Raw genomic sequence first — 19,589 nt, forward strand, 5'->3', positions numbered from 1 at the left:
TGCTGATGATGAGATTACAAGATTATAAGATAATGCACGTGTCTCGCAATGCTATCCAGCCCTTCTCGCTGATATTCCTGTTTAGTTGTAGCATGGGTTCCAGTTGGATCAAGAAGATTTTTAGAACTACTGACTGCGAACTACTTCTATTATTCTGTTTACATATATAATAATCATATCGTATGCAAATCTTTAAGGAGCATTTCGGTTTAATCACGACGATTCGTTCCTATTTTTCGATTCGGTACGTATGCTATAAACGATAGTCTCGCTATTAGGCTCTTTTTCGAAATGAGTTTTTGATTCTTATTTATTATTCAAATTGATCATTGATATTTATAAATCAGAGTAATTTATCATTCTTTTAGAGGCAACAACGAGATAACAAATTCTATAATTCCATAGTGCAACTTCAATGGTATAAGATATCATCGTTGCAATTCGTCTTAAATATTTCTCATTTTATTAACTAATATCCTTCGATCGCATTCATTTCATATAAAAGCTGAATCCGAATAAGGAAATAATCAGATACAGATCTTTTCCTACTGATAAAAGAGAGTGCATTGATCAGCTTTCGTCGACCTCTCCCTCATCTTCGGCTTCTGATGCTCGATCTGTTATCAGCATGAGACAGGAGTATTTGCATACATGCTCGATGATCGATCCTCGGAGATGACCAATTCTACGTAAGCAGGCATTGTCACGTTCCTACGATAAGGAATTCCATCAAAAGTGCATGCGGATCAATGATAATTTAATAATTTAATATGTAATTTAAGTTATTTTACACATTTAGCTTCGAGTCATATGAATAATGTATGAAAAATCGAAATGTATATGATTAAATTTTTGCATTTAATATCATGAAATAGGAAAGGCCATTACATAGTAATATAAACATAGCAATGTCGTATATACTCGGCATGGATGAATTCATTGCGTGACAATCACAAAAGAGTCTGGACATAAATATCAGCAAACACGCGTGAAATAATAATCATATTTCACGATAAAGTTTATAAACGTGCATAATATATTTGTAACTAATTTTTTAATTCACTATCTATTTGTATTAAATCATAATACTTTATATGTATAAGTAACTATAGCAAAATTTTATTCAATTACAAGAAAATCGATATTATTTGTCCGTTCAGAGAATTCATTAAAATCGAACAGCTAAGAATAAATACATAAAATATAAAATGTCTCGATAATTGCATATATCATATAAATATATTCATATAAATTATATTATCAAAAGAAATTGACCATATTTTCGATATAAAATTTGTGTTAGAAACACGTTAGAAATAATTAATTACATTATGTGATCGTGGAAGAGAATGGTTTCGATGGAATACACTCATAAAGAGAATAGTAAAATATTTTTTATTTGTATATAGAAACGGCGAATTTTTTTGGTCGCTGAAAATTGTAAATCGCCGTAATAGGTCGTTACATATTGGTTTACAGACAGTTGAAAGTTTAAGAAATTGATGTAACGTATGAGAGATAGTCAGCATGACAATTATAAACCATTTTTATATGAATCAATAACGGAGAAATGTATTTTCTCATCGAGCGTAGAATTGTTTGATTTTGCGACGTCACGAGTAAGCAAGTGAACAAATGAGTACCTATAATAAAGAAAGAGATGGAGTGAAATGATCGCCCGTGAACGCCCCATTAGATAGTTTTATATTAATATTTGTAGATATCTCTATTATTGCATTATGTGATTAAATTAATAAATCAATTATGCTGAAGGATATATATACATATATATAAATAAATATCAAACTGCGCTGGAATGAGTTCGCAATATGATAGAGGCTTACGAATACGTGTTTTCAAGAATATGAACTTTGAGCGATATCTTGATACACAACAATATTGTCCATTTTCATCCATAAAAATCAAATAGAACCACGGCATGTGTTTTGTGAACACACGTTGCGAAACTCTCTCCAACTATAATGGTTTCTCCAAACCGTGTTTCATCGAGTCTTCCAGCTCTGATTTAAATTATCACAAAAAGGGTGATCATTGCTTTAACGATTGCGTTTATAGACAGTAACAATACAGACGCATATTAAACTCATCAACACAAGCACTCTGAGTGCCATAAGCATTCAGTCTGCTGACCGAACCGACCAATTTGCGGCTATTGTCATCCACCTTGTAGCGCACCGTACCCTCGAAAATCGCGTCACCCGGCGTGGTTTGTATAGTCACCGTGTAATCCATTAGCTTCGCGTCATCAGTGTTGTCCAGCCATACTTTCGCGTCCTTAATCAGTTTCAAATTCAACGTCGCGCACAGCGGATAGTTGCTCAGCATGTCGTTTAATTCCCTGATGAGGAACGATACGCTGTCCTGAAGACCGGTATCGTTCCAGGCGACGGAATTACTGGTATGACACATACACCAGTGATTCGCTATGTGCGCCATGTCGCAGGTACGAATGTTCGGCACCGGCAGGAACCAGCTAATGCCGCGTGGAATAGGCGATGAGGCCTGAGTTCTGATACGTCTCTTGAGAAATGATTCGCGCAGCACGTGCGGGCTCAGCAGATCCTTCAGGGTCTCGTGAAGGTCGAAGGGGGTCGTCAAGCTGTGGCTGTTTCTGCGCAAGTTTCCCCAAGCTAGCGGAAATTTCTCTCGCCACCATCTCGGCAGCACGATGAAGACGAATGGCAAACTATCCTCGATCTTACCTTGATACGTTTGCCGAAACTCACCCCATCTTAACCCGTGATCGCTCATCACGATCAAAACAGTGTGATTCAACAGATTTTTTTGCGACACGTACTCGATGAAATCGTGATACGAGTCATCACCTAACTGCGGATACGCAAAATAGTCGTGCGTGAGACTGGCCTGCCAAATAAAGGCGAAATAAAGCTCCGAGGAGAATTCTGTCACCACTTTACGACTGTAATCCAGTATGCAGTCGAACGTCTTTCTGGTACCGATACAAAGATTGGCGTTCAGCTTGCGAGTATTGCCGATGTCTCTCTCAGCGCCGAGGAAATATGGCCTAAGATAATAATCCGTCGGTTCCTCCCGAAATCCTGGTTTCAAATAATTAAATGTGGTCATGGTATATGCATCCTCGGCGAATATCGTGCGGTAACCAGCAGCGCTGAAATTCTTCCACAATAACGGACATTCGTCGAAGGTCTTCTTAGCGGTCTGCCAACATAGTTTTCGCAACTCGTCCTGATTCAAACCGCTCAGTAGCGGGACGAGATTCGGATACGTATTGTCGGCGACTTTAGTGTAACCCAGCATCTCCACGGCACCGAGGAAGTGAAGCAGCTTCGCGGTCTTCGGCATCATTCTGTGAAAATTCATTCTGGAAACTGAATCGATCCCGAGGACGAGAATGCTGAGACGATCGTCGAGGAACTTGTCCTTACTTAACGCTTGCTTGCATCTTTCCTCTACCAAAGGCTTGCGCGGTAGAAAAACATAATAATCCTTATATATCACTTTGTTGTTACGAGAACATTCAACCTTCACGAATTCAGAGTTTACAGCGGTGGAATTTTGGAATGGATAACACTGCTTGTCATATCTGTAAATATGGAAATTGCAATATTTACACATATTTGTTTCGGAAATTTAGAAGAATTGCATTAGCATTAATTAGGGAAAGTTTATTGAATTAAACTAATTCTCTCTTTCTCTGTCTATGTATATTATGGATAAAATTTATATAATCTAAACAAGAGTAATTTAAAAAAACAAATTATTTTTTCTAAAAGTTGTTTCTGCGGGAGCAGTTTATATGAAAGGTAATATAATTTACTTATAAAAATTATTATACAAGACATTGAGAATCATATGCAATTGCGAATAAAAATAACATATTTTATTTCTTTACACATTTTTGTAAAGAAGATGGTAATATGAAAAAATATAATTTCTCGTAAATTATATAATTTCTAATCTTAACTTCTTATCTACAAATACAATATAAATGATATCACATCTGCATTTGTCATATAGTAATGATGTCTTATCTAACAATATAATACGCTTTTACAGATACAGATTAGTGTGATTTTATATATGATTCATTCTATTTATAGCAATCCATTTATAAAATTATGATTCAAAGCTTATCTAATCTAAAATCATCTACTAAAAGCAACGAATCAAAATTCTTCAGATAATACTTACGTAACAGCATTATCATTATTTTTCGTTCGCCAGAAGGATCGCCAACAGCAACTAATGTTGTAGAATTCGTTCGATACTAGAGGGTTAATAAACAACGCAGTGTTATTCGATTCAATTAGCGGCAGAGATTTTCCGTATTCGCATTCGAATGACTCCTTAGTTATAAAATGTCGAGTTTCAGGATCGAAAGGGTCCATCGCAGGTAGTCGGCATCCTTTGTTACGAACTAAAAAGCCACCACTGCCTATTGGCGTATAAACGGTCGGTGATAACGATACATATTCCTCTGTAAATAGATTTGTTAATTAATAATTAAAATAAGCGTATAAATACATACAAGAGTAGTTCGAATATAAACGAGACTTTTGTTGATAATTTGTCAAACAAAGATTTATGTAATATAACATTAAAAAAAAAGAATTATATAATACATTAATTTTTTTATTTCGATATTTTTAAGCATTATTTTTGATAGTAAATTATTATTTAAATTATATTTAAATCTTTAAAATTTATCTCTTAATAAACATGAGACAAAATTTTGTGAAAAAATGTTACGATAAAAATGGCACTATTTATATAAGAAATTTTAGTGCATAATTCAATGATATGAAAAATCGCATTTTTATTTGAACCATTCATGTAGAAATGATAAATATGAATTGATAGAGAAATCTAATACTCACGCGTTAGTACATCTGGAGTATTTGATTTAGTCATTGCTCCAAATCGGATGATCCGAAATGGACCGGTGTAATAGCTATTGATAATGAGAAGCGACATCAACAGGAAAACCAATAACGCGATTAGCCATCTTCGTAGTCGTAGGCCTCCTTTTTGTAGCCTATTCTTGATTAATGCTGTGGTTGATCCACATTCATCGTCGATAGCCTTTTTGCCACTGCGGAACAGTGTCTGCCAAAGAAAAAGAAATATATCTAGATATAAGGAAACTTATTTAAAATTATTGAAAACATTATCATAATATATTTAATGTATTAGCTAAAAGGATAGCTTGATAAATAGCATTAAAATAAAAATATGCGAGCAAATTGACTCTTAAGTTTCTTATAAGAAGGCTGACTGATTTATCTCGATATTTTTCTGAGCAGATAAAATTTATATTGAAAGTACCGAAAATAATAACCAGAGTTAATTAAAGATCATGTATATACAAATACATTATAATAAAATATAAATAAAATTAGAGATTGCAATTGCAAATTTCTGTAAAGAATTACAATTTTGCAAGTATTATCAATTAAATTAAAATTATTGAATATGTTGTAAATTTTTTCACAATTGTATTGTAGAATAATTAAATTTTCGAACAGAAAAAGTAAAATTCAGAAGAATTGTTATGACAAATTTAATTAAATTGAAATTGTTGAATATGTTGTAAATTTTTTCACAATTTTGTAGAATAATTAAATTTTCGGATAGAAAAAATAAAATTAAGAAGAATTGTTATGACAAACAATATATAGCCGAGTTTCTTACCTTTTGTAAATAAAAAATGCAATTATGAAACATAAAATCAATTGATGGCATATTATGCGATCATGCTTCATAAAGAAAAGGAAAAATCGATTTAATTCTCTAACGTCCTATAAATAATTAATTTTTATTACATAAGTCCTGAGTGTTGACAAAGAAAATAATTCATTATGCAATCACGCGCATCTGTATATTAGAAAAATTATTGATGTATTTTGGAGGAAATAAAATATATATTTACCTCCTCAAGAGATTGGTGTTCACGCATAACACAGCAGTTGCATACATCAAACACTTTCGTAGGTGTAAGGTAAAACTGTACTATCAATACATACATTATGTCCAAGGTAAAACTGCACTGTCAATACATACATTATGTCTTGCGCATCCGTTTCTATGATAAGATAGGACCGATATCATGCTGACATCGATATCACATATGGAGTAAATATTTGTTTAGCGAATTAGCTTAAATCGGATCTTGAAAATCGCTTAAAATATGCATATTATCTTGTTTACATCTAATATACAAAAGGAGAAAATGCGTTATTAATTATATTCTCTTATTTTTTATATTCTTTGCTCGCCGTTATTCTATCGAAATTTTCTCACAGAGAGCAGCAGCTTACGAGATAAAATTATATTGAGCAGAATCTCTTGGTCCTTCTATTTTTTTACATCATTCTTCGCAAAGAACTCAAGTCTTTTTTCAAGGGTTTCTTATGTGTACCGTCCTTGTGTATCGTTCCATAGATGCAATTATTCAGAGCTTCATTATAATTAAGAAGCGCATCGAACAAATGGATCGAACATAGAGCAATATTTATGGAAGTTAGTCCGTTGTATAATATAATGCGTATGCCAGAACCCAAATTGCGCAAACGTATTTATTTGGGTATCAGTTCTTTCGTTTAGTGATTGTCTATGTAAATATGAATCGATAATATTGGCAAAAAAATTGGCGCGTTTCTCGTCCTTTCTTTCTCGTTTTCCTTTAAACTTCCGGTCACATTAAACACATATTTCTTTTGCGAGGTCGTGATATGTTCGTATGGTCCATAAATTTACTGCTGATGATGATTACGAGATTATGAGATAATGCACGTATTTTGCAATGCTATCCAAGAAAAATTGACGTTCGCCTGTTTGGTTGTAGTATGAGATCTGGAAGACTTTTGGCACGTTAACTGCGAATTATCGTTATCATTCTATTGGCATGTGTAATAAGCATATCGCATGCAAATATTTAAGGGGCGTTTCAGTTTAATCACGATTCGTTCCTATTTCCCGCACGTATGCTACAAATGATAAATCTCGCTATTAGGCTGCTCTTCTCCGAGATGAGTTCTGATTCTTGCTTATTAATCAAATCGATCATTGCGCGACATGCTATTAGATCGAATTATATTTCTTCGTATCGAATTATATTTCTAGCGTTTCATACTCTTCGTATCTAGCGTTTCTACTCTTCGGCCGTCTATCTTTTCTAGAGATATCGATTTTTCGGTCGATATGTTATTAATTCAGTAATTAAAGTGGCCGTTTACAGGCAAATAACAGGTTCATCGCTGTAATTTTTCTAATGATGGCAATTAACTGATTGCAACGCATGAAGTATTCACGCGATCATCTACGGATGGGACCTGGTAAGTAATTCTCTTCTGTCTCTTTTTTTTAGCATATCTCCTTGTAGCGCTTCACTCATTTTCTTTCTACATCTACTTGGTTGTATATTATGTCCAACGGCATCAGGGGATGTATATCCACTGATTATACTCCTGAAACAATCAGCGACATGGTTACATTATATTCTAGATATGTGTTTTTTCCTGCGGCAGATGATGGAATTACAGATCATTTCCGGACATGAATAATATTTTATATATTTTATATAATTAAAATTTAATATTTTATATAGAATAATTATATCGTACAATTAGTATTTTGTATATTACAGTATTTTACCTGATGAATTCTTCTAAACTAATTAAACTATATAAACTATTAAAAAATAATCGATTTTTTTAACAAAAATTACAAATAATTAAACTTATTTGATTTAATTTATTTAATTACAGTAATACTTATTTATTAGAAGCTAAAAAGTTTCAGAAAGTAGTGATATCATAATTATTTTCAATTATTTTTGCATGCTAAGAAGAGGACTTCACATTGAAGCAAAAAGATTTATAAATAAAATTTTATTATCATTATTTCTGAAAATTTTATTATATATCTCTATTTTATTTTTCCATTTGAAATACTATTACAAATTCAAATCTTATAATAAATAAGTCTGGGAGAATATTTTAATAAGAATATATTTAATAATCTTCATTTTTCTCTTTTTATTCCATTTGAAAATAAAATAAACTTGCATCAACTTTTTACGTATGAAAACTTCAAGGCAATTTATTTCTTAATTCATTATTAATTTTCATGCGATTAATATTGATATTTGCCGGGCGGAATCTGAAGTAAGATATACGTACATTCGGTCCAGCCTTGCGTATTGACGCATGTGAGCTTGGAGGAATGAAACTCTCAAACAGCTGTTTTTACTCATCCACTGCAGTTTTGCGAATAGAACACGCGGTATTCCTGAGCGTGATGTATTATTACAAATCAGAGTGATTTACCATTTTTTCAGGGGCAACACCGAGATAATAAATTCTAAAATCCCCTCTCATCGTGCAACTTCAAGTTTCAGCGACAAGATATCGTCTCGTTGCACTCTTAAATATCTATCGCGGTATCCTTCGCATTCATTCCATGTAGAATCCGAAATCTCGCTGAAAGAGGGAATAATCGGGTGGATGCAGACTCTTTGCCTACCGGTGGAAGAGAGTGCACTGATCGGCTACCGTTCCGTCGACCTCTTCCCTGTTGTCATCTTCGGCGTCGATGATTTCGATCATCTGATTTCTGTCATCAGCGTGCGAGAGGAGCGTTCGACGGTCAATCCTCGGAGATGATTCACACGGCAGGCGTTGCCGCGTCCTGGTTTCCACCGAAAGTGCGTGCGGGCGTCGCGACCAGCCGAGACTGGGCGAGACGCGTCGAGACGAGAAGGAGGTCCAGGAGGTCCCTCCGGTCGATAGCGAAGCGCGCGCGCTTCTCCGGCGACGAGCGAGTCTGGAGACCAGCGCGCACATCGAGCCAGAATCGCCCGAATGACAATAGAACAAAATTATGTTATTTGTTATGATACGAGGAATTTACAATATATATGTATATTACAATGGCACTTAAGGAAGTATATATTGCATTCATTAGTTCAAAATGTATTAATACTGACGTACGCTATTTCTACACGTGTATAAATGTTACGTGTTAATTCATACTTTTCCACAATCTGACTTTTCTCCATGCACGTGCTTCTTAATTTCACATAAGGCACACGCAAGATCAATATTAAAGTATTTTATTGTTTTTTCATCCTCGAATCGTAATTATGAAATGGTAATTATGAGATTGAAATTCAAGAAGGAAGAAGCAATTAAAATTGCTCTTATGTAATGAGTCTTTAAAATAAAAGATATTTTTGATATCATGCAATATAATATTTACATCCCTTAGATACAGTTTTGTACATTTCATAAATAATTAATTGTTAATTAATTATTTATGAAAGTATAAAACTTAATAACTAATCCTTTCTTAGAATTAAACTTTTAGAATTAATGCAATCTTAAACTCTTAAAATTAATGCAATTTTTAAGCAAACTTTACTTACTTAGCACTTACCAAGCTTTAAAAGATATATTATTCTTTCACTTCAAAGAAAAAATTAAAAGAAGCATTCTCACTTTTACTTTCAATTTAATTAAATAGTACAAGATGACGATCGTTTTAATCTGTAAATATCGCTATTCATATTTTGTTCTCGCTTCATCGTGTGATTTTATATTAATTTATAACTGTTCGAATAAAATTTAATATAGAAAGTTCGAACTTATAATATAATAAAATAAGTTATTGTTTGGCAGATTTGGAAAGATTGAATAGCTCGAATAATTCAAACATCGACAAAAATTCGAACGAGACTAGTGTTTATTTATTTATCGCCAACTGGAGTAATCAATTTTGTCTCTTTTTTTGATGCATTACTTAATTTTACTTTACTATTTTTTATCTATTTAGAAGTATATCTTCTAGCCGATCGATCCGAATGATGTAAAGCTTGAAGCGTTCGTTATTTGTTCTATCGCCAGAAAATTTCGAGCTCTACTGTGCAGAGAGACTCGATAACTGTGTAGGTCTCGTTTCTCTTATTGTTAGTGCCAATTTACGGTCCTCGTTTATCAACGATCGACGTTTATCAATGTGTGATTGGCTAGTGTTGCCTAATTGTTATCGCGATATCTATGAATTGCAGCTGGATTCATTTTACGCAAAGTAGATTACGAGACTCGATATTTAAATTGAATTTTAATTGCGCTATTTTTATATAATAAAACGGAGTTTTATTCAGAATAAATGGAATATCAAAAATATTTTTTACAGCAAATTTTTTTATATTGAACTGGTGAAAAAAATAGAATATAAGAAATTTCGAAATATAACATATGCGTTTTAAGCGTAAAATGCATCACAAGATGCATTATATCTATTATATAATATATAACATATTATATTTATATTTTTCCTTTTCTCTCTTTTTAATTCCTTTATATAATTGTAAATTCTTTCTGTTCGATATAAAATTATTATCTAACTTCTTTAATTCAATTTATCGATATCATCGAAATCTTGGCTCATTAAATTGCAATAAGGATTTTAATATTATACCAGATGAGAGAATATGAATATAGCTATCGCGATAGTGAATGATGTAATTGAATAACAACCCAGATAGCACACGTGTCCAAAAGACGTTTAAAAGACGACTTAAAGTCCTCTAGACGTCTTTAAGACATCTTTTGGCCTTTTTGTGTTGTCTGGGAAACATTATAGATTTTATCTTACATCTCTCTTGTGTATAAATGTATATGTTATGTTATCTTAAGTCTAAATGATAAGTATTAATTTATATTATCTTATAACAATCTTACACTTGAAAATCATCGAGAATTATATCATCATGTTATAATTTGCTTAATTATCAAGTAATTTTTCGAAACATATTTCAATCGTAGAGTTCTTTTTTTATATTTTTAATTATATATTATAAGTTTTATTTTTTTCAAGAATTTTTTTACATCTTATGTATATTAAGCACATTAAAATGTACATAGATTTAGACTTTGTATATATATACCGCGACAAACATAGCATCCATAAAAGTTTCCGTTTCATTAACCATGATTGATAAATCGAGAGCAATTACGAACGAACCAATCAATAAGCGATTTGATAATATTGATGTTAACTATAAGCAGCATAAAAATTGTATAGCTTCGTGTCAGTAGATAAAGTTGAAACGCGAAACAATCTTACGATAAATTTAATAACTATAAATAAAAAATTAATATGGTTTTAATAAACTTAATTTGCATAAATAGATAAATTTTAAATCAAATAATAAATTAACTCTTATACACTTTTGCTATTTTTCTAATTCTAAATCAAATAATAAATTAACTCTTGCACATCTTGCTATTTTTCATTCAACATTTGAAATTTTAATGTCAAATATATTTGAATTATATCTAGTGTGTTTATAATTGATGTAAAAAAATTCGTATATTTTATTATTTATACAATATGGAGCACAATATATATAATATATTATAAAATATACAGTGACCGGCAAAAATAAAAAGCCATTTTCCTAGTTATACTGTTTTGCTTAATGAAAGAGTAAAAATATTAAAACAATGTGATTTTCATTGATGAAAGAAAAAGCATTTATTATTTATTTTAAAATTTTATGTTACAGTCACATAAATTATTTTTTACTTTTCAGTTTTATTTATATTTATTAAATATTGCTGTTTATTATATTGACAAAATAAAAAAGCCATTCAGATTTGTTCGATATAATATGTATAATATTTTGTTTGGTTGTCATGTCAACATGTTCATGTTATTGCGCTCACTTCACGTTGTTGTTAATCATTTTTGCAACATTGGCTTACCTCGATTATTACACAAAATTCGCGGTCAAAAATGGGAGGAAGATCAATTACAACACAAGTTCGAAACTTAATTGTGCGAGATATTCAAAAAGGTCTTTCCCAACGGAATATAGCCAAAAATTATGAAGTAAGTAGAGGAGCAGTAGAACAGATCAGAAGAAAATTTCAATCAACTGGATCGGTGGCAGATAGAATCGGAAGAGGCCGAAAACGAGCAACATCCAAGCGGGAGGATATGAAAATAATCCGTGAAGTTAAGAAAAACCCAAAGATTACTGTTAGAGAAATTCAGGAAAACATTTATCTTACTGTTTCTGACCGCACTGTACGTCGAAGACTCAATGAAGCAAATTTACACAGCCGGTTTGCACGTAAACAACCTTTCATTAGCGTCATCAATAAGAAAAAACGTTTGCAATTTGCTCGGAAGTATGCAAATATGTCATTGGACTTCTGGAAAAATATTTTATGGACAGATGAAAGCAAATTCGAGTTATTTGGACAAAAGAAGCGGATTAGAGTCTGGAGAAAACACGGAGAAGAGCTTCAAGATCGTCATATTCAGAAAACTGTAAAGCATGGCGGAGGAAATATTTTAGTCTGGGGATGTTTCTCATGGGCAGGAGTGGGAAATCTTGCCAAAATTGACGGAATTATGACAGCAGATGTCTACATTGATATAATAAATGAAAATTTGGAGGAGTCTTTGTTGAAACTCGGACTAGAAGATAATTTTATCTTCCAACAAGATAACGACCCGAAACACACAGCAAAGAAAAGTCAAGCTTTTTTTCGTTCCTGCCGGATTAAACAACTTGAATGGCCTCCGCAGTCTCCAGATTTGAACCCTATCGAAAATCTGTGGGCAATTTTGGATAATAGGATTAATAAAAGCGGAGTAACTAACAAGAATTCTTATTTTGAAGCATTACAACTAGCCTGGGAGAATTTGGACCCACAACATTTAAAAAATTTAATTGAAAGTATACCAAGAAGACTGCAAAAAGTAATTGAGACTAAAGGAAATCATATTAATTATTAATTAAAATAATATTGTTGTTTTTTAAATCGTAATACTATGTTACCTTAACTGGCTTTTTTATTTTGTCACTCTTAAATAAATGATTATATAGAAATAAATACAGTATTAAATAAAAAATGATTTCTTTTCAATTAAAAACATTAAATTAATTAATAAATTTTCAGTTTTAGTTATAAAAAACTTTATAATAAATCTTTTTTTACTTTTTTGAATCAAATCAGTTTTATAGATAAGGTGGCTTTTTATTTTTGCCGGTCACTGTAATATTATTGAATAAAACGTTAATTATAAATATACATTAACAGATTGACTAAATGTGAGTATTTTTATATTAGATATTTTGCAATATTTTGTATTTATATATTTTTATTTTATATATATATGCATGTAAAACTCTTTCGATCCTGCATTATGTGATAACAGTAGGAACTGTCTTATAAAATAATACATATGTACAGCTGATGAAATTTACATTACAATTTACTGATAATTTTTTTTAGTCTAATAGTACTAATAGTCAAGGCAAAAGTCTCTCTCCATAAAAATATTATATTATAGTGGTATAAATAAGCTACATATTTTTTAACCACATTCTTATAAAACAGTTAAAGAAACAGAATACAAAATAATTCAAGGAAAAAGAAAAGTGATATTATCATATAGAATATATTTTAAAAAGTAAAAAAGGGGATAAAAGAAATATAAATATTATATTTCTTTAATAGATATTATATTTTTATAATATGATTTAGTTTTATCAATAGTTGATAAAGCTATAAATCATATTATTAATAAATGATAAATGATGTAATGAAAAAGAAATTTGTTTTAAAGAGAAAAATGAGAGACATCATGGCCCGCTTTCAGATGATCTCTGAAAGTGTGATTACGCTCTCTGTGGACATAAAAACATGAACATAAATTAGTCAATATCCATGAATGTTTTCAAATCCTACGCGCATGTGCATACATTACATAAACTTTCATTAATAGCATACATTGATGTTTATAATATATGCTTGAATGGAAAAAAAATCATGCTAACGAAGTATATTAATTACGTCTATATGTACTTCTCATTTATAAATTGTGGATTTATAAATGATTTATAAATGTAGCACGGACATGAACCAACTAACTGTTTTATCATGGCACCGAAAAGTGGTTGGCCATGTAGTTCCAAAATAGATGTACGCGTCGCTAGTGTACGAACGTAGTAAAAGCGTTCCATGGCGTCTCTCATTCTTCTTTCTGCCGCCACGTTTCAAATCGGACGCTTTTTTCAAGTGCGCAGTTCGAAAGTTGGAATAAAGGATAGTGCGTGTGATTAGATAGTGCGTGTGTGAAAATTAATAATTATAATTATATAATTAAACATTATCTGAGAAGAAGAGTCGGAAAATCCGAAAACGAGAAGTAGCGAGAACATCCTAAAGTATGTACGTCTTCTTTTGTATATATGTGAAATCTTAAGAATACACTTCTTGATCTTTGGCTTTTCGAAATTTTACCTTCCAATTACTTTTCAGATAAAAAAATTTCGATATAAAATATGAAAACATCATTAAAATTTATACTCGTGAAACAATGATATTATATTATAGGAAATCAAAGATCCCGTGTATTTTTCAAGAAAAGAACTGTATAAAGATCGTAGCATTTTAATAATTGAATATCCCGCAAATATACATATATAAGAAAGAATCTATAGACACACAGTCGCTGATTTAAATCTCACCATTTCGTCGTCATAATAATGGTTTATTGTTGAAGTGATATAGTTATAATGATCCGTAACGCATTTAACTACAATGATAGGTCTTTTATCTAATACAGTCGTGTTTATACATGGATTATACAATATTTACAGTAACTCAAAATCGTGTACAAGCAATATCTTCTCTCTCGGACAATGCCAAGCCGATGGCTAATCGGGATAATTTTTTCTCGCATATATTTCATTCGCACCTGTAAGTATTTATATATGACGTACACACGAGAGTGAGAGAGACGTATGCGCGCCTCTTAAATGCATGTCGATCGTTACATTACGAAAATTTTGGTAATACACTTAAAATGTACATCGACTGTTCGTTTCGATACCCTACTTACTTTGCTATACTTATGGACCATTTATTCGCCGCGCATTCGCTATTTACAATTTTATTCGTGACGCTCGCAAAAGGCCGAGCCTTTGACACTTTTTCGAGAAAAAGAAAGAAATATTATTAGTTTGTTTCGCAGAGATCTTTGTAATATCTTACGTATACTGTCGTAAATCATCGCGAAACATAAGTGGCAAACGAGCCTCTTGTCCTCGAAAGATTGTTTCTCGTCCCTCGCCCACTTCCTCTTCGAATTGTAGATTATTATAATTATAGACGGAAAAATGTATTATTTTGAAATATACAAATTCATAAAAAATCGTCTACGACACTGTAAAATAACTAGGGCGATCAGCTGATTAAAAATGAGAGGTCAATAAGATCGAAATGTTTGATAATTCACACATCGAACTTGGATTTCTCTTTTTTTTCTCTATATACGAATAATTTACAGCGTCGCTATTAGTAATCACTTTTACACATCGAAGATTATTATCCGGCGATATATTTCTTATTCTCTTTTCTAGTATGTCTTTCGAACGTAAAAATATAATCTGATTTTCGATAAGTACAAAACGTCGATATGCTTCGATGCGTTAAGTTCAATCGCTCTTTCTTATCCTTGATCGAGAAGTTATATCTCGATTATGGAGAATTTTCACAAGTTTCTCGATATTATTTTTTTTATCGCGGACCAACGACCACGTATTGCGTACTAGTGGTAAATAGCTATTAGCGATTTTGATTTCTAGCGAAGGCGACATGCCCCCAGAAGAAACAGTAGATTGTAAATCTCGTCTCGAGTGGCATTTGCATGCTTTTCTCTTTTTTTTTTGTAACATTACGCAATGAGAGAGACGCTTAATCGATGCAAAAGTTATAATCAATGAATCCTTCTGGGATTTTCTCTGTCACTAACGAGAAAAATCAGGTGAAATAGTCTATCGCGACAAAGTATTCACTGCAGATGAGTGTATGTTCAGTTGCACGTATTATGTAATATTCGCTTCAAAGACTACAGGTAGGCTGGTTTTCATCTTAAACAGGATGACATACATAGAAGCCATTATAGTATTAATTTATATGTACATACACACATGTAGGATTGATTACACGTAAAACTCTATCCCATGTCAGTCATACTGATCACGATATCATTTGATATACACGCGGATCTTCCACGAATTTTAAAGAGGAGTATAAAATGTGTCTAGATGGCTACGTTTTTACAGAAAGATCATTCGAAAGTAAAATTAGCGCGCTCAAAATGACAATAAATAATCCTTTTTATAATAAATGTATATATAAAATTATACTACAGAAATATTTTTTTCCAAATATGTAAATTGTAAATTTAGTTATTCGTATATGTAAATGTAAATTTAGTTATTCGTCTTTACGCAAGATAATATTTGATTATTCCATATCTGTCGAAATATTTCATCTATTAAATTTTATCAGGAATAAAACTATGCAAGAATTTCGCTTTTTTTTTGCCCCTGCCAATGCGAGAAATAATTTTGAAATTCGATGAGTTTATTAAGACAAAAGCTCTATAACCTTTTTGCATATATCTATATTTGATATAGTATTTTTCTAGGAAAAAATATTTAGTAGTATTTTTTAATAGTATCTTTCTAAGAAAAAATATTTGTTTCGTGTGTTACATGCAGTTTTATTACACACATTTGGTATTACTTATGTAAAGAATTACATTCTTTACGCGGATTTACATTCTTTATACGGTAGATGTACATAGACGATAGATACCAGAATCGAAACTCCACGCGCGCGCGAAAAAAGTGAGTAATAAATAAATCATAAATTAGTATACATGTTGCAAATGTATGGTAAATACGTGTTCATTGGCGATGCTTCGATCGTTCGGTAATCGATTTAATATATAACGATATAGATGATAATGATGATTTATACTAGTATATCAAGTTACTACTGGCTATTTGCAGCGTGTTGATAAAAGAGTTGAATACGCACAAACAATAATGTAAAAAAAAAATGCTTTGTTACGTATATATACATACATCATACCGTTTAAGTGTGTCGAATGTCGTAGTAATGTTATCTGTATTTTACTTACATGACATATCTACTAAAAAATCACAGATAAAAGGTTAATAATTAAAATTCTCTTTTCTATATAAATTATTATTAAATCATATAATTAACTTTTTTATATAATATAATTACATTCACATAAAAAAAATATATTAAAAAACATAGCCAATGATAGTCTCTCTCATATTTATAAATATATATATTAATAAATTTGTTTCGAGTCACTCGCAAAATTAAAAAATAACAAAAAAATAACCGAGTTTTTTTGAAAGTTTCCGCAGGTTTTAAAAAGCATTTGCGTTTGACGCCGCGACCAATTGCGATTTTCTCTTTCTTCTTCGTAAAAATGAATAACGTTATATAGACGTTATATAAATATTACGAGGGCGATGCACGGTACAATTATATTTACAACGACAACGCAAACATCGCCGATGACGTACAGTGAAGGATGGACATCTAATTAGTAATAGTATTAGGTGTTATTAATTAGTCACACTTGGCTCTCGAGGCGCTCGCAGACACTTGCAACACATCGCATGTCGTACCTCCTGCATACGTCCGTCCATGCGCGTGTGTGTGTGTAAACGTATAATAAATTTATATTATCATTATTATAATACTATATGATACAAGATATAAGTACATTGGTTTAGTGATTGCAGGCTGCTCCTCTCATATCACAGCGAGGGGCGCTGCCGGGCCCGCCTCCTAAATTACATCTATGTCCTACCGTTTTCGCATTTGTTCTGTGTTCCAATTTCTCTTTTCTATCAAACACACACGGTAAACAAACGGAAGCAACACATATACAATCGCGCATGTATATAACTCGCACAATCAATTCACACTCCCTCTGTCATACCAATATAATATTTCGTTTATGTATACATATATATATGTATATATATAATTATTTATATTGTATTTATAATATATATAATTTTTATGTATATATATATATATATATTTATAACGTAGCCTTAGATGATCCGGAAAGAGGTGACCACCGCTATCGCGAATGGACGGTCAAATTGTGTCGGGGAGACCCGTTAAGACGCGACGCCACGTGTCTTGCGGCTCCAATACGCTAATGCTCGCCTTTCTCGCGAGCCGAGCTCAGTCTAGGCGCCGTGTCTAGCGCCGGGATTCCCCCGAATCCCCCGTACAAAGGGATTCGACGTCCAGAATCGTACATGTTACATACGTACGTACACTAACGTGGCTCGATCGCATATGCGCGTGGAATATAATATTTAAACCTTCATCGGCTCGCGTCAATAGCTGGCGGGCGATGTGACATTTCGACTTGAATAAACGATGATGAACGCGATGATGCGATTGAGTCACGCGAATCGGGAGTTTCCGAATCGAGGTGAGAAATTCTCGATGTCATAGCCTACTCGGAAGCATATCGATCTGATTCACCTATCGACCCCCGCTTTATGCATTAAGACTAGCGCGATAATAGGAACATGGTGTCTTCGTTTGTAGATACTAAGACCACTATCGGAACAAGTGAGATGATGAAGAGAGGGGCGAAGGGATATGTCGTTATTCGCGTACGTGGGGAAATACCAAGTAAGTGGATTATCTCAGTCCTTAGAAGATTGTCCTCCGTTTTGAAATGCACGGAAACACCATATAGAAAAGATAGTCGCGTCGCATTGTGACCCCTCCGATCGGGATTCGCCGGGGATCACTATCGCAAGACCGGAAACCGCTACTTCTGTTCCGGACGAGCCCCTTTCGTTTTTCGCGACCGCGATATAGGTCGACAGGAAACTTTCGCCGATTGGGACGGAGGGACGGGGTCCAAGATTGCTCGCAGTTTGCACGTCATTCGCTCACCGCGCGAAGAATCTTCTTTGTTCTCTAAATTGATTCAGTCTGGAAAAATTCTCTCGCTAATCGGAGTTATGCGCTCAGCCTCTTATTACTCGGCGGAGATTCGGCCACCGTGAGTAACCGGTCGCGTCTTCCTTCGTATGGCTAGATGGGAAGATATGTATTCGTTATGTTTCACGCGGCTAATCCCTCTCCCCTCGTCGGTGGCGGTGGTAGACGTGCGGCGGTGGGCGGCGTGGCGTCATTCTCGCTTCTGCTCGGTGTCTCTCGATCGAAGTGATGCTGAAGAGCGTCGCCAGTCCAGGACGGCACGTTAATCGAGTTTTGATTACCGCCATTGGACGATGGCGCGCCGGGCGAATGCGTGGGCGATGGCGTTTGGAAGAGCATGGAACCCGATGGAATAGCGGATTTGCCGTCCACCAGGGGTCCGTTACTGGTTGGCGCCATCGGCTGCTTATCCAAGGGAAAACCGCCCCCGCCGGCTCCGTACACCGAGCCGAACAGACTCGCCGCGTATTTGCCCGCGCCCAAGGAATGAGGAGGCAATCCGTTGTTACTTTGAATCACCGAGATCTCGTTCAGCTGTAAGTAATGTACGCCGTCTGGTTAGGTTTATTCGAAGGCAATTACCTACAAAAACGAAAATAGACAACGATCGTTAATTGCGGCTCTGCAACACTTTCGGTGATATTGTGTCTCATCGTTTGTATAATATCATTAAATATCTTAAGTTAGACAATAAAA

At 33.3% G+C, this 19,589-nt stretch overlaps 2 protein-coding genes across 5 annotated transcripts in view; both read right to left on the reverse strand.

Moving 5' to 3' along the window:
- Positions 1 to 1,379: 1,379 nt before the first annotated feature.
- On the reverse strand, positions 1,380 to 8,803 carry LOC145971896 (uncharacterized). 2 transcript variants are annotated; one of them, XM_083099990.1, is made up of 6 exons: positions 8,184 to 8,803; positions 5,933 to 7,469; positions 5,695 to 5,801; positions 4,881 to 5,109; positions 4,195 to 4,480; positions 1,380 to 3,586 (listed from the first exon to the last, which is right to left on the reverse strand). In XM_083099990.1, the coding sequence occupies exons 3-6, from the start codon at positions 5,743 to 5,745 to the stop codon at positions 2,071 to 2,073; spliced, it is 2,082 nt and encodes a 693-aa protein (XP_082956116.1). In that variant the 5' UTR covers positions 5,746 to 5,801; positions 5,933 to 7,469; positions 8,184 to 8,803; the 3' UTR covers positions 1,380 to 2,070. The 2 variants fall into 2 exon arrangements, with proteins under 2 accessions (XP_082956116.1, XP_082956114.1); XM_083099988.1 differs by lacking the exon at positions 5,695 to 5,801 and having other exon boundaries at positions 8,184 to 8,802.
- Positions 8,804 to 14,499: 5,696 nt separating this feature from the next.
- Positions 14,500 to 19,589, reverse strand: part of Salm (spalt major) — a 66,667-nt gene continuing 61,577 nt past the window's right edge. Inside the window, exon 8 of one of the 3 annotated variants that reach the window (XM_083101318.1) lies at positions 14,500 to 19,427. In XM_083101318.1, coding sequence (XP_082957444.1) covers positions 19,017 to 19,427 — 411 coding nt within the window. In that variant the 3' untranslated portion in view covers positions 14,500 to 19,016. The remainder of the gene's footprint in view (positions 19,428 to 19,589) is intronic. The other 2 variants (XM_083101319.1, XM_083101320.1) reach the window with 2 other exon arrangements.

The sequence above is a fragment of the Camponotus vicinus genome, unplaced genomic scaffold, assembly GCF_025532165.1.
Source record: "Camponotus vicinus isolate PSW18456_S1 unplaced genomic scaffold, iyCamVici1.0 SCAF_5, whole genome shotgun sequence".
Taxonomy (NCBI): domain Eukaryota; kingdom Metazoa; phylum Arthropoda; class Insecta; order Hymenoptera; family Formicidae; genus Camponotus; species Camponotus vicinus.